Below are 15,338 nucleotides of genomic sequence, written 5' to 3'. Positions count from 1 at the left end.
ACCACCTTGTGCACGCAGCCGCGGGGCCTGTCGCCAGCCTGCCTGGCATAGCCGGCCGGCCTAAAGCAACAGGCTGTCATCTCTGGAGGCCGGACTCCTAAATCGAGGAATTGGCAGGATGCTGCTGCCCTGGGGGGAATCTGTCCTCCCAGCTTCTGCCTGGTGGGCTGCATCTTTCTCTGCCCTGTTTTCACATCATCGCTGGGTGTGCATGTGCACGTGTGTGGGGGAATGTGCGCACATGTGTGAGCACACACTGTGTGCATCTGTGTAATCTCCTGCCGCCTCTCTGTTCTAAGGACGCTTGTGATGACAGACCCCACGGGTGATCCAGGATCATCTCAGCACCAGATCCTTCATTTAATTACATCTGCAAAGAGCTTCCCCCCAGGTGGGGTGCCAAGGCTAGGTCTGGGCGGCGGGAGGTGAGCCTGTCTCTTGGAGCCATGGCCCGCTTCCCACAGGTCACCCCAGAGGGTTGCCCCAGCAGCCCTGCCATGCACGCCCACTTTCCTCCACCCCCTCCCCTGGGCCCTGCCAGCCACTCCTGTGTTCTGCATCCCTGTAATGTTGTCACTTCCAGAATGTTCTTTGAGTGGAATCTACTCTCTTAGCAAATTCTTCTCCCGCCACCCTGCCTTAGACACCTTTGGCGCCTCCGCCCCTCCCTCTTAACCTCAGAAACTTTACTTCATTTGTTAATGACCCCAGGTTTTCATTTAATTACAACTGTTACTCTGCAAATCATCCACCATGTAAAGTCCAGTGCTTGTCTCCGTCTTGCTGACTTGCTTTCCCACACATAATTCCCTCAAATTCCTCCTGATTTGCTGTAATTGGCAGCATTTTGTCATCTTTATGGCTGAACAAGATTCCGTCATGTGGCTGGACGCCGTCTTCTGTCCGTGTCTGGCTCTTGTAAATAATGCTGCAATAAGCATTGCAGAGCAGGCGTTTTTGTTTGTTTGTTTTAAGTTGATGGCCTTGTGTTCTTGGAATAGATGCCCGGGAGTGGAATTGCTGGGCCATATAATCTTGCCATTTTTCGTTTTCTAAGGTCAGTCCAGGTTGCTTTCCAGGACGGTCGCACCATTGACAGTCCCCCCGGGAGTATAATCGGGCTCCTTTTTCCCTGCATCCTCTCCAGCACTGGTTGTTGGGGGCTTTTCAATATGTGCTGGTCTCGGGATGGGAGAAGGCATCTCGTCATGGGTGACCCTCCCCTCCCCTGTCAGAAGGAATGATGAACACGCTTCCGCGAATCCATTGGCCTTCTGGGCGTCCTCTTTGGTGCCTGCCTCTGAGTCTTAGACACTCTGCGTGTTCTAAACTCTACTCATGTGCTGATGTGTGACTCACACCTATTCTCTCCTGTTCTGTGGCTTTTATGGTTATCCTCTTAACAGCATCACACTTTTTTTATTTCCATAAAGTCTGATTTATCAATGCTCCTGTCTATTAATTGTGCTTTTCATGTCAAGGGAGAGACCTCTTCTCCGGCCCTAGATTCCCAATTCTTTCTCTAGCATTTTTTCTAAGACAGTCATAGTTTTACCTTTGGCATTCGTTTTTTTAAAGATTTATTTTATTTATGCATACAAGAGCTGGGGTGTAGGCCAGAAGGGTGGGGGGGGTGAGAGGATTCACCAAAGACAGAGCGGGGATAGAACAGGTGGGTCTACTGAAATCCACTGCTGAGGGGAGCAGTGGGTGAGACAGGAGAGGTCTCTCCCGTGGGAATCTCCCCAGCTGGCTGTGAATTGAACCAGCGCTGCAGAGACTGCGGACAGCTTCACAGCACTGTGCTCAGCCCACTGTGCCACCGGGGAGGCCCCCTACTTATTTTTTAAAATATTCTCAATTCAAAAGCTGCAAGAGAATACACAGCGGAAAGAAATTCTCCCTCCCTCCACCTAGCCCACCAGAAGCAACCACTGTGGTCTTTTGCGCAAACACACACACACACAAACACCCGCGCCGGTGTGCCTTACACCAGCAGTGCAGGTCTTGCTTTCTTTCATTCACCTCATCTTCGTGATTCCTCTCCGTCAGCATGGACAGCTTCCCCAGTGTGGACTGAATTCACTGAAGTATTACCTCCCTGCCCCCTGCACCCCCATGTCTCCTCCTATCCCATGTTCCCACCTGCCACCAGACTCCTGTAATCTCACCAGCTGACGGCTAGCCAGGCCCTGGGCAGTCCTTGCTCTAAAGGTGCTGGGCTGTGAACAAGCTCCGCCTCCCCAAAGGCGGGATTTCCCCCTTCCCAAAGCCCAGCCTACCCCAGCCCCTGGCTCAGCCCAACATCAGGCCCTCAGGAGGCCTCCCCTGCCTGCCCCCTACAGCCACAGCCTGTCTGCCTGGACCCTCCTCCAAACACTGGCTGAGGTAGCTGTGAGCCAGGCTAGGCTAGCGCGGGCAGCTGGGGTGGCCAGGAGGAGGAGCCCCAGGCCCACCCTCACCGCTGGGAGAGAGAGAGGTCTGCAGCCCTGACCCAGAGGCTGGGAGAGCCACAGGTGCCCGCAGGTAGGGAGGGTCTATCCTGCCCAAATGTCAGCATGTTTAAAAGGTGCAAGAGCAGCTTTATTCACAGCAGCCAGACGGTGGAGGCATCCAAGCGTCCATCAAGAGAGGAATGGAAACAAGTCAAGGCGAGAGGCTGTGCGCGCAGCTGGGCTTATCTTAGCAGTGAGGACACCTGAGGTGAGTGCCGCCTGGCGACTTTGTCCTGCGAGCATCACAGAGTAAAGCCGCGAGCCCAGAGGCTGGTGCCTGTGACGCACTGAGGCAGTGGGTAGAGCTGTAGTTCTGTGCTTGTGATGGAGACCTGCGGAATAGTACTCAGCCCTTAAAAAGGGAAGGAATTCGGACCCCGCCGGAACGGGGATGAATCTGGAGGCCGTTAAGCTCGGTGAAATGAGCCTCTCACAAAAAGATACACTTTGTTAGGAGGGCCCTGGGGTTGCCAGCGCCGTGGAGACGGAAGGTGGAGTGGGGCAAGGCTGCAGGGGCTGAGGGCCGGGCGCCCGGGGAGCTTGGTTTCATGGGCGCAGTTTCCCTTTGCAAGTTTAGAAAGTTCTGAACACTTCGAAATGGTTAAGATGGCAACTTTTATACGAGGATTTGACCACAATTAAAATTTTTTAAGTAAAAAAATAAAATAGAACAAAAATGACAAAAAAAAAAAAGGCGGGGGGAGCCTCTGAGCCTGCTGCACCACAGGGACACGGCAGGGCGGGAGCCGGGCCCGCATGCCCACGGCCTGGGGCAGCGCCCTCTCCTCTCTGGGCATGGGGCAGAGGTGGGCACCCGCGGCCTCGGCTCCTGGGGGGGCTCCCACCATCCGGCCCTGGCCTGGGGCTCCCCACCCCAGCGGCGCCCCGCCCTGCCGCCCGGGCTCCCCGGGCTGCGCCTGCGGGAGGGGCGACCCGGCCGGGCCCCGGGCACCAGATGAGCCGCGCGGCGGCCGCGGGGAGCCCCGCCCGCGCTCGCGCGTGGCCCGGGGCCGGGTCGCGCCGCACCTCGGCCGGGACGCGCCCCGCGCCGCGCGGTCCCTAACGCGCCGCGAGGCGCCGGCTCTTTGCAGACGCTCCCTGCGCCTCCCCCGCGCGGCCGCAGCGGCGCAGGCGCCGGGCCCGGCCGAGCGCGGAGCGGGGAGCGGCGGCCGCGCGCCCGGCGGTCCCGGGGGAGCAGGTGAGCGACCCGCGCCGCGCGGCCCCCGGGCCTGGCCGAGACGCCGCCCGCGCCCCGCCCGCCCCGCCCGGCGCCCCGCTCGCCGCCGCTGGCAGCGCCCTCCGTGCCCCTGGCATCCCGTCTCCCCTGCCTGGCGTCTCCTCCGGCCCGCCTGGCATCCCGCCTCCCCCCTGCCTGGCATCTCCCCCTCCTCCCCTGCCTGGCATTTCCCCCTCCTCCCTGCCTGGCATCTCCCCCTCCCCCCTGCCTGGCATCTCCCCCACCTCCCCCTGCCTGGCATCTCCCCCACCTCCCCCTGCCTGGCATCTCCCCCTCCTCCCCCTGCCTGGCATCTCCCCACCTCCCCCTGCCTGGCATCTCCCCCTCCCCCTGCCTGGCATCTCCCCCTCCTCCCCCCTGTCTGGCATCTCCCCACCTCCCCCTGCCTGGCATCTCCCCCTCCTCCCTGCCTGGCATCTCCCCCTCCCCCCTGCCTGGCATCTCCCCCACCTCCCCCTGCCTGGCATCTCCCCCTCCTCCCTGCCTGGCATTTCCCCCTCCTCCCCTGCCTGGCATCTCCCCCTCCTCCCACTGCCTGGCATCTCCCCCTCCTCCCCCCTGCCTGGCATCTCCCCCTCCTCCCCTGCCTGGCATCTCCCCCTCCTCCCCTGCCTGGCATCTCCCCCTCCCCCCTGCCTGGCATCTCCCCCTCCTCCCTGCCTGGCATCTCCCCCTCCTCCCCTGCCTGGCATCTCCCCCTCCTCCCCTGCCTGGCATCTCCCCCTCCTCCCCTGCCTGGCATCTCCCCCTCTTCCCCTGCCTGGTCGCCCTCCTCCCTGCCCTCCTGATATCTCCCCCTTCACCCCCTGTCTGTATTTCCCTGGTCGCTACCCTGCCTGGCACCCTTCCTCCCCTGCTTGGCACCTTACCTGGCACCCTCTTCTCTCTGCCCAGCATCTTGCTCCTTTCCTGACATCTCCCCCCACTCCAGACTCTCCTCCTGCCCCTCCCTGGCACCTTCCTCCACCCCAGCCTGGCACCTTTGCCTCCTACCCCCTTTCTCCCAACCTTCCCTGGCAAACTGCCCTCCAGCCTCCTCTCTGCACCCCCTCCTCGTCCCTGCCTGGCGCCTTTTCCCTCCTCATCCCTGCTTGGCACCTTCCCTCCTCCCCTTGCCTGGCACCTTCCCTCCTCCCTCCACCTGCAGTTCCCCACCTGCCCTTTGCTGCACCTTCCTCTCCTCTCCCACGTCTGCCACCTTTCCTCCTCCCCCACTCTGTATCTCTTCCTCCTCCCCAACAGGGTCACCCCCACACCCCCTAGCCCCCCACCTAGCACTTTCCCACCCTGCTCCTGGCAGGCACCTCTTCTCTCCCCCCTGCCTGGCACCTTCCCTCCTTCCCTCTGCCTGGCTCCTCCCTTGGCTGGCACCTTCCCCCCCCCTGCCTGGCACCTTCCCCCCTCCCCTGCCTGGCACCTTCCCCCCTCCCCTGCCTGGCAACTTCCCTTCCTCCCTCTGCCTGGCACCTTCCTTGTCTCCACCTGGCACCTTCCTACCTGGACACCCTCTCCCATTTAGATTTTCCCTCTGTCTTACACATTCCTGGCTTCCTTCTGCCAGTCAGGGCTGGTAACCTCCCCTGTTGGCATCTTCCTTCTATCGTGGACGCCCCTTCCTCCTCAGCCTTCCCAGAGTTGCCCTCTGGCCCACACACCTCTCATGACCCTGCTCCATTGTCCCCCCTTACAGCACCATCTGCCCTCCTGATCCCTCATGCCCCATACCCTGCCACCTGGCCGGGCACTCAGCCCACAATTTGGGTTCTGATCCAGCTCAAGGCCTTCCTGCTCTTGAGAGAGGAGGAGTCTGTGCCCCCAGGGAGGGCCCAGCTCAAGCCCAGAAGATACGGAGCAGATACCTCTGCCTTCCTGCCACCCCTGGGGTGCCCTTAGGATGCCTCTGGGCTGCAGACATCATCCAGGTCCCAACCTGGCCTGATAGTCATGCCCTTCACCTCCGAATCCAGCCCCCACCTCCACCTGTGGTTTGGCCCCAGAGCTCGCTTCCCCCACCAGGTCTGGGTCCTACCTGTGTTCTCTGCTGTCCCGTGCTGTCGATGGGGCCTCTGTGTCCACCCCATGCCCTGCCTTGTGCCACCAGCCCTGGTGCGCACCCAGCCCTGGTCTTCTAGCTCACTCCTGTCCTCCCGCCCAGGCCCCTTGTCAGGGAGTTTGCCTCACGGCCAGTCCCCTGGGGCTTCTCTGGCCTCTGAGGCCCATCCTGAATCTGCCTTTGGAGCTCAGGGTCTGGCCCCCCTCCCACTGCCCTCTTCTTTCAGATCCTCCACAGAATGGCCCTTGGTACTGCAGGTGCAGTGGGCTCTGGGCCTGGGTACCAAGGGGGCACTGGATGACTCCCCTGCTGCAGGACCCTGCCACCTATGACTCCAGGCCTTCAGCACCCATCCGCCGTGGTACAGGTAGGCACTGCCTCCCTCACAGCCCAGGAGCAGGAGCCCTCAGGGCCACTGAGACCTGTGGCTCAGGGCGTCTGGTCACATTCCAGGGCTCCCTCTTGACATTTCTGACCTGCTGGACCAGTGCCAGTTTGTCTGATCCCTTCCCACAGATGGTACCTCTGCCCAACCCTGCTAACATTCTCCGCACCCCCTGCCCCCCGCCGCTTTCTCTGCCACTGGCCAAGTCCCTCCTAACCTCCCAGCACCCCTGGGCTCTGCCTCGCAAAGCCAGTCAGAGCCAGGGACAAGTGAGCCTGAAACCAAGGTTTTAGAACAGGTGAAAACAGCTTGTTCCTCTTCCTTCCCACCTGCAGACACCTAGATGCACTCCTCTCCCCTCACCTGTACGCGTGTGCACCCATGCTCTCTGCTGGCGGGGGCTTGCTCACCCCAGCACAACCTGGGCTCCCAAAACTCAACCCCACACAGGCTGTGAAAACCTCTCAAACCCTTCCACGATGAAGGTGGGGGCTAGTTTTTGAAAGGAGGGACTAGGGGGACAGCCTACTGCAGGGCCTCTGGGAGGAGCCAGCCCCGAGCTGCCCCCACGCAGGCCTGAGCTCAGAGGTGCTCTCCGTTCGTTGCTCATGAGTTGAAGACCTTCCTGGCCTTCTCTGGCAGAGCGAGAAAAGAGCCCCGCAGGTGTCCCCCTAGCCCGGGGGGAAGTAGTGGCTTCAGGTACACTGAACCAAGCCCTAAGGTGCTCCCAGCCATGGAGGGAGGCCCCTGCCCAGGAACTCAGCCAGCTGAGGGCAGGGGTGGGCACCAGGTCTGAAGCCAGCCACCTGGTGTGAGCTCTGCCTGCCCTGCCCCACCTGCCACTCTAGCCATCGCCCAGCAACAAACCAGGTCCCCTGGACCCTTGAGGTGTGGGGAACCAGCCCCTGCCCATATAGCCTGAGGTCAGCAGACTTAGGCCTCAGCACTCTGAGGGAGACACTCTGAAAGCCCTGGATCTGAGTGACTGGAAGTGGGCTTTCAAGAATGGAAGGTGGTGCAGGCTGGAGTCAGGGGGCCAAGGCCCAGGCTGGAGACTAAGGGTGACTTTTTCCACTTCTCCTTCCTCAGCAGGGGCAGAAGAGCTGACTGGCCCTCCTGCCTGGGCCGCTCTGCAGGGCCCGCCAGCCCTGCCCCTGCCCACCCCTGCCCATCCAGCTGGCTTATTCCTAGGGCGAAACATATATGTGGGACCTGAGTGCGTCCCCCTTGCTGCTGGTTTGCAGCAAGCACTATCACGGAGGAAACCAAGGCAGAAAAGTCAAAGATACCCCACAGAGGTGGCGTCCCACTGCCCCATAAGCTGACATTGCCTTAGGCTAAGTGTGGGCCTGTCTTCAGCTTGCAGGGTCACTGTGACATGGAGACTCCTAAAGAAAAGTGTGGGTTAGTGCACTGCACTAGATCTTCCTGGGCAACTCAGTTCTGGGGTGTCCAGGGTGGAGGCTGGGCTGGATAAAGGGGGCTGATGGGGAGGCAGCTGAGGTCCCTGGAAGGTACACCAGAGCCCGGCCTCCACCCACCTGTGAGTGCTTGCAAGCCGCAGTGGCTTTGGGTGCACTGAGCTAAGTGCTAAGGGGGTGCCCCGGGTGCAGGAGGTGGATGTTCTGCGCTGTGCCAGACCCTGCTTGAAGGGGGTGACCACCCTGAAGGCTTGGGCCGGAGGCGGCAGGCTTGAAAAGATTGGGGGCTGGAAGGCTCTGGGGCTGTGGGTGCATCCCCGCAGCAGCTGGTCTCCCTGCAACCCCGGGGCAAATTGCGGGGTGGGGGAGGAGTTTCTGGCCTTTTATTCTGGAGTCACATTAACTAAGATTGGCGTTGGCTCCCCGCGCAATGGGCCTGGAGCGGGTGATGCTGGCGGCTCGGCGCGGCTGTCATTTGGATGCTGACGAGCCCGTGCGCTGTCTAGACAGCTCGGTCGTCGTTGGGGTGTGAGCCCAGGCGCAGCAGCTGGAGGCTGCCTCCCCCCCCCCCAGCAAGCGCTGACGCTGACGGTGTGATTGCAACTGTTAGCGAGCGTTAAGTGAAGTGGCGGAGGTAATGAACTGGAGGTGTCACGGGAGGAGGGAGGTGTCACCTGGGGGGGCCACAGAGGAGGCTGAGCGCAGACTCTGGGGAGGCCTCCGTGTGGGCTGCGCGCCGGCCCTGGGACCGCGGGTCCCCCTGGGACGGTGACTCCAGAGGGCTCAGTCTGCTCCCGGGTGTCCCAGCGGAGGGACCCCGTGGGGCCCTGGCTGTGTCCCCACCGTGTTCTGTGCTGGTGAGGCCTGCCTGGACGTCGGTAACTGGCCGGCACCCCTAAACTCCCTTCTGGGAAATCTGAGACAGTCTCATGAGCACGCGCCCCGATCACGCCTTTATGGGAAGTTGCCAGCGGCGCCCCCAAGTCAAACGCAGCCCCGCGGAGAACGTCCTGCCGTGCGGGGAGCGAGGCCGCGAGGTGCAGGCAGCGGCGCCCCTCGCCTCACCCCAACCAAACAGGGTTTGCAAAGTCGCAGATAGAAAATGGGGATACAGATAGAAAATGGGGGTGGGTGTGCCCCCCCCGCCCCGTCCCCCCGGGCAGGAAGCCGGCAGGGCTCTGCCGACCTCCCCGGCCCTGGGACCAAAATCAAACCATCTGCCCAAAGCACCGTGACCAGGTCTCCCCTGCATGATGACCCGGGGGGAGGGGTGCCCTCTGGGTTAGTTAAGGGGTGGCCTCCACCAGGCCTCAGGACTTGCCCAGGGTCAAGGTGGGGCCAGTCCTTGCCCCGCAGCCTTAGAGACGTGCTTGCGCCTCTGACCCCAAGGAGAACATTTTGAGCGCCCGGAGAAGAGCCTGCGCCTCCCGGGGACGCCCCGTAAGGCTCGCGCGCCGTTTCCCGCCCGCGTCTGGGTGCAGGAGGGTTTCCTCCGTGGGGGGAAGGAAAACGGAATCACGTTTTTGGGGTAAGAGCGGCAACCCTGTGGGAATCAAGAACTCCGTGAGCTTGGCTGCCCTGGGGCGGGCTTCGGTCTGGGGTTTGCCTCCTAGTCCTCTCCCCGCCCCGCGTCCCGAACCCACTAGGAAATAGGAAGGTGGGGGGTGACATAGCAGCTTTACTGCGGGGATGTTGGGACTGAAGAGAGAGGCCCCCAGGCGGAAGGCCCTAACCTGGCTCGGGAACAGGAGCGCCGGGGCCCCTCCCGTCAGCAGCCACCTCCAAAGGGAAGGGCAGACACGGAGGGAGCAGGCGTGACGTCCTTCCCCCACCCAGGAGAGGGGCTGACCCAGTAGCTGTCAGGCCTCAGCCTCATCAGACAAAGCCCCCCTCCCAGAGGGGCCGCGGGGAGGGGCAGAGAGGTGATGCCAGAGTCTTCTCACCTGCGGAGCAGAGTCCGAGTTTCCCTGTGAACACATGACAAGAGCGTGGGGGTCCCTCTGCAAGGCTGACAGCCCCTGGATGCTCAAGTTCCGACCTGGGAGTCACCTTTGACCCTCCCCCTGCCTTTCTCTGCCCCTTTATTTGAATTGCCCAGGCACACTTCAACGCCGTCACTCAAGTGGCGATTTCCCTCATCGCCACCCTCATCTGTGCCGCTCTGCCCTCCCACCTGGACCACTGGGGTCGCCACCTGGCGCCCCACATTCAGATGTGGCCCCAGCCCCACCAGGGAAGCCAGGACGGGCTCCTGCGGCCCTGACCTCACACTCCCTCTCCCGTTCCCGGGGGGCTTCGAGCGCCTGTCCTCACCCAGGGCCTTCAGCACGCTGCCCCCTTGGCCTGCGGCGCCCTTCGCGCTCCCTGGCCTGAGCACGCCGACCCTCCAAGTCTCAACCTTGTGCCACTTCTTCCAGGGAGACCTCCCACCCGCTTAGGTGTGAAACCCCAACTTCTCAGGCCTTGTAGCACTTACCAAAATGCAAAGATCTCCTTGTCGTGTTCCCTACGCACCAGCTGCGTCTGTCTTGTTCAGCGCAGGGCGGAAAAGTCTTGAATGAGCCTGCAAATGAATGAGGCAGTGGGGGAGAGGAGGAGGTGGCTCTGACAGCTGATTCTAAAACGGGGGCCCCGCTCTCCCTACACCCCCACAGCCCACGGTGGGCCTTTCCTGCCAGCCCCCCTCGACCGCTGGCACGCGAGCTGCTCACAGGTCTGTGGGGCCACGCCGGGCAGGCCCTGCTCAGGCCTGTTCTCTTGTGCACAGAAGCTCGTCCCAGCTTCAGTTCTTCCCAAGGGTTAGGGTGACTCTTCCCCCCTGTGCCCTTGGAGTTGCCCTTTGAAGTTACCGAGAATAAACCCCTTTCTGTTCCCATGACATTTGACGCCTCCGGACCTTGGAGGCAGGTGCACTGACTCCCCATGTCTCCCTTGGGAACATCCTGTCTGGCTGCAGGGTGCCCCACCTGGGGCCTTGGTGCCCGTGGGCAGAGCCGGGGTGGCGACACCAGGCCTTTAGAAGAGCTGCCCCTGGCCAGCTCGGCGGACCTGGGCAGCCCAGCTTCCTTCCCTGGCCCTCGGTGCTGCGTGGGAAAGATGGGCCTTCAGCCCCTCCTGTAAAGGGCGGGAAGGCTCGTGCTGCACCAGCCCAACCTGCAGTGAATGCCCCCCACCCGCCACCCCCGCAGTTAAAATAGGATGCTCAGTGCTGCCCCCAGCGGCCATCTGTAGACCCAGAGGCCCCCTGCCATGGACACCCCCCCACCTCCTCTGTTGGCGCCTGAGCCGGGCAGGGTTCAGCCGCCAGCCCAGCCTGCTGCCCAGCCCGCTGCCCTCCAGCCAGCCAGACACCTTCTTTGACTTAAAGGAAGTTTTTCGCTGGGAAAACCGCTGCGCATAAAAGAGCAAACTGAGGTGGTAGCAGGGCCCAGGTGGGTGGGCTACGGGAGAGGAGGGGCTGTCTGGTGGGGCCTGAGTGGGGGGTCAGAGAAGCAGGCTCCAGCTGTGCCCACAGACCCCTCCATGCCCCCGCCCAGCAGGGGGCATCGCTGTGCTTTCACCAAGTCTCACTTCAGTCTCCCCTCAGAGCCCCCACCTATCACCCCTCCACCCCCACCAGCTCCCCCCTTCTCAGAGGAGAACAGCCTCTCACCGAGCTGCGCTGAGGGGAGACAGCCTTACTGTTCACACTCCCCTCTCTGCCCACCCCCCCCCACCCCCCACCCGAGACCCTGGAAGGAAAAGAGCCAGCAGCTGGGGTGGAATCACGGCGGCCACTGTGATGGGGGCTTGTGCAGAGTTTGGGTGTGAAGCAAGGATGTGAGACGGCACCGTGTGCCACGGGAGGTAGACACGTGATGTCATCACCTTAGCAAGAACCCCAGGCTAATGGTCAGGGCAAGTCTCCACCACGGCCCTCAGGCCAGACCACAGGCCTGGGGGGACAAAGCACCCCCTCCTTCCCCCAGCACCAGCCCTGAGGCCCAGGGTCAAGGAGGCCAAGGTCAAAGACAAACTGTCACCTTCATTAGCCCAGGCCACCATTTACATTAATGCTGAGTCTCTGGGCGCTTTTGGGTGTGCACCCCCTCCCTTTGGGAATGGGAGGGGATGTGGCAAGATGGAGAGCCTGTACCCCTCGAAAGGGGAGCCCCCCCCTCGGCTCCATCTGCTTGTTTCTGGGTGCCACGGGACTTGAGTTGCCAGATTTCTACATTTTTACGAGATCTGAAAATCTGGCTTTTTATGTGAAATCTCCCAATTGTAAGGTTTCAAACGTGTTTAAGACGCCGAGCAATCCCGCGTGGCTGGCCCTTGGGGGCGTACCTCACCCCGTCGCCGCGCCCCGCAGCTCATCTCTCCTCAGGCCTGGGCCTGGGCCCACCCCTCCAGGCAGCAGGGGCCTGGGTCCGAGGAACAGCAGGCGGGGCTGCCGCCCCCTTCGGTGCTCCCCTGTTGTCGCTTCATCTGAAGCGAAATGCAGAGTCTTGACCAAAACCAAACCCCGAGCAGGTCTAGGCGAGGGTCCCTGTCCAGAATCCCACCACTCCCTCAGGCCTGCTGCCGGGAAGGGCCAGGCTGCCCCAGACCTTCCAACCCCTCTGCGGCCAAAGCCCAGAGCAGAGGCTTGGAGGGAATTCGGGGTACCCTTGACAGCCAGCGGAGGGGGGAGCCATTGGACGGAGCTCTGAAAAGAACACTGACTTCAGGACGAGGACCTGGGTCCCGCCCGTCACACCCGCACCCTGTCTGGCTCCAACGCCTTGTTCCCTCGTCTCTGACACGCGTAGGGTAGCATGCGGCCCGCGAGCTGCCTGGGCGGCTGGGAGAACCAGGCCCCATGACGCACGCCGAGCTGTGTTGTGGGCTACTAGGCTCCGTGAAGCCGTCGGCGTGCGCCGGGGCTGACAAGCCCTGGCGGCCTCCTGAGCGGGCACGAGACCGCAGCCGCGCCAGCAGTGTGCTGGTCGACAGCTAACAACTGGCTCTCGTCGGGGTGCGAAGGGGGAGCCGAGCTCTGACTTGCTCCCCTACCAATTCCCGATGTTAATGCCCACCCCGACATGCGGCTCGCGGGCTGGTGTCGCTGTGGTGGGCGCCCGGCCGGCAGGTGACGGCTAAGGGAGCAGACCGTCTGCGAGGGGCCTGTCCCGGGTGGGCCCTTTTGGCGTCTGCAGCAAAGACTTGGCTGGAGAGAGAAGGCGGTGCGCCCTGGAGTTGTGAAGGGTGCAGCGCGAGGACGGTAAACTCTCCGGATAGCAGAACTGGGGTTCGCTCTCAAGCCAGGATCGCGGGCCCGTTCTTACCAGGTGAACGGTAGCAGGTCCAAGCGTCTGTTCCTGAGTGCGGAAAGGCAACGTGACTGCGTGAGCTGGGGAGACGCGTCTTGGCACAGAGTGGGAAAAGAAATGAGTTTTAATCAGTGTGAGCTTGACGCGAGTCCCCAGGGGCGGGGTGTCGCCCAGGAGCGATACGTTAATAACAGGGTGACACTGTTCAGTCCTCTGGGACGCAAAGAGAACTTGCACGTGTGTCCCCTCACACCATCTCTCCTCTCGCAACCCAGGGGCCAGGCGAGGTGGCCGCGGCCCAACTTAGAGGAAGAGGCAGAGATGCCCTCGGGACTCGGCGCTGCTGACCCCCCGGCGCGAGGCGCGGAACAGAGACTCGGGCTCAGCTTGGATTCTGCCCCGTGTTGTGCTGTGTTCAGAGGGCTGGGCTCTCCCGTGGGGGTGAGGGGTTGCCTGGCCCAGGTTAGCAGGTCACCTGCAGTGTTGGGGTGCCCGGGCTAGGAACCCTGGAGCTGGGCCCCCTCACAGCTCTGGAGACAGAGTCGGGGATGACCGTCTCTGCACACAAGCTTCCCCTTTCTGTGACACCGCCCTAGGGGTCAGCAGCCCCGAAGGGACCCGTTTTGATTAGATTACCTCTGAAGGGCTCTGCCCCACAGGAGAACACACTGGGAGGTGCTGGGGGTCAGGACTTCCAACGGATGGGGCTGCGGGTGCAGCTCAGTCCAGAACAGGGGTGGTGATGGCTGCCTTCAGAATGTCCCCTGGAGGAGGAGGGAGATGAACTCTAGATGCCCAGAGCCCTCAGGAGGCAACCTGGCATTACACGAGCCACAGGAAGATCCACCGCCCCCAGACACAGCCTCCCTGCCACTGTGCCATCCCTGGGCCCGCGGCTGCTGGAAGTCCTGCTCCTCTCCCCGGTTCAGCGTTCCTCAGATGGGAGCCTGCCCTTCGGTCCCCGTGGCCCCCAGGCAGTCAGCCTGCAGCCCGCTCTGCTGCCCCCACCAGCTCCCTGGAACTCCCAGGCGCCACGCTCAGCCAGGCAGCCGCCCCGCCAAGCCACAGCCCCTCTGCGAGGCAGTCATGGGGGTCACCTCCCCAGGGACTCCCACCCTCCTACCCAGGCGCTGAGCCGGCCTGGAAGTTTGCAATGGGTGCGTGGCTGCCACTCCTGCTGGGGCACTGCTATCCTGGGGCAGGAGCCTCCATGGGCGGCCAGGCCTCCACCCCAGCCACAGGCTCCAGCCCCACTGGTCCCTGCCTACCCCCCCAACTCAGTGAGTCCCCAGGGCCGAGCCGGGTCCAGTGCGTGGGTCAGCAGCACTCAAGACAGCCACACAGGAGGTGCTTACGGAACTGGGGGAGGAGGGAAGCAGGGAGAGGAGGGAGCCGGGTGGAGGAGGAGGCCCTCCTTTCCTTGAGATGCCCCCTCTGCAGCTCCTGATGGCCCCCAGGAGCTGGACCCCAGCTGGACTCCAGCCTCAGGCCTCCAGGCAGCCTTGTGAATTCTCCTTGGTCGAGTCCGTTGATGCCCTACCTGCCGTGCCTCCTGAAATCCCTCCCTTCTCTGCAGCCCCACCCCGCTTCTGGGCTGCACACCAGGCTTCCCCCAAAGCCCCCCTGCACATTAGTGCCATGGGTGACCGTTCTCTGCTCAAGGAAGCTCCTGGTGGTCCAGGTAGAGCCCAAGCCCCCAGCCAGTGCCCAGAGCCGCCACAGTGGGCCACCTGAATTGTCACCGGGGCCACCCCGCCAGGGAACCCCGCCGCTGGGCTTGAAGGGCTCCCTGGTTTCGGAGCTCTTCTGGCCGGGGTTGTCACAGTGCGCCCACCGGGCCCACCCTGGGAAGGCAGGGCAGGCACTCGGAGCCCTGGGGCAGTGGGGCCATGGGGGGCAGGCAGCAGCCGCCCTCAAGCGCTTGCTCTGTGCCAGCCCCCTGCAGCCACGCAGAGCTACAAGCCGTGTGGGGCTCCCTCGTGCAGGTGGGAAATGAGGCTCAGACAGGTTGGGTGGCTTGTGGAGGTCAGGGTCCCCGGTGGCTGAGCCAGGGAGGGGGGACTGTGGTCCTCACCAGGGCGCTGTCGCCTCCAGGGCCCGAGCCCAAGGACGGGGATGCTGGCAAGGGAGTCAGGGCGCTTTCTGGCTAGAGATGGGGGTCCCTCACGCCCCGGAGCTCCACACAGTCTCCCAGGAAAGAGCCATTCAGTCCCAAGTGTCAGCAGCCCCAAGGGCGAGTTCAAGCTCAACGTATTGCACCACGGAGGCTGCAGAGACCCACCCAAGGCAGGGGCTCAGGAGGAGGACAGGACCCAGAAGAGCTGGGGCAGCAGACAGGGTGGCGAGGGCGCTGCGTCACAGCCAGACCCCAGTAGGCTGGGCTGCAGTGGCCCGGCCAGAGGTCGGTTGGAAGCAAGGGCCAGAGCCAGGCAGGCTGAGGGATTCCCTAGACAGGT

The 15,338-nt window shown here is 62.8% G+C and overlaps 1 protein-coding gene across 1 annotated transcript in view; it reads left to right on the top strand.

The window, feature by feature from the left end:
* Positions 1-3,624: 3,624 nt before the first annotated feature.
* The window catches only part of SMARCD3 (SWI/SNF related, matrix associated, actin dependent regulator of chromatin, subfamily d, member 3), a 29,123-nt gene continuing 17,409 nt past the window's right edge, over positions 3,625-15,338 (top strand). The window contains exons 1-2 of the mRNA XM_037515955.2: positions 3,625-3,693; positions 6,012-6,152. Coding sequence (XP_037371852.1) covers positions 6,114-6,152 — 39 coding nt within the window. The 5' untranslated portion in view covers positions 3,625-3,693; positions 6,012-6,113. The remainder of the gene's footprint in view (positions 3,694-6,011; positions 6,153-15,338) is intronic.

Source organism: Talpa occidentalis, unplaced genomic scaffold, assembly GCF_014898055.3.
Source record: "Talpa occidentalis isolate TD23 unplaced genomic scaffold, MPIMG_talOcc4v2.1, whole genome shotgun sequence".
Classification (NCBI taxonomy): Eukaryota; Metazoa; Chordata; class Mammalia; order Eulipotyphla; family Talpidae; genus Talpa; species Talpa occidentalis.
The sequence above is the reverse complement of the archived record's forward strand: the minus strand, read 5'-3'. Positions and strand labels throughout refer to the sequence as shown.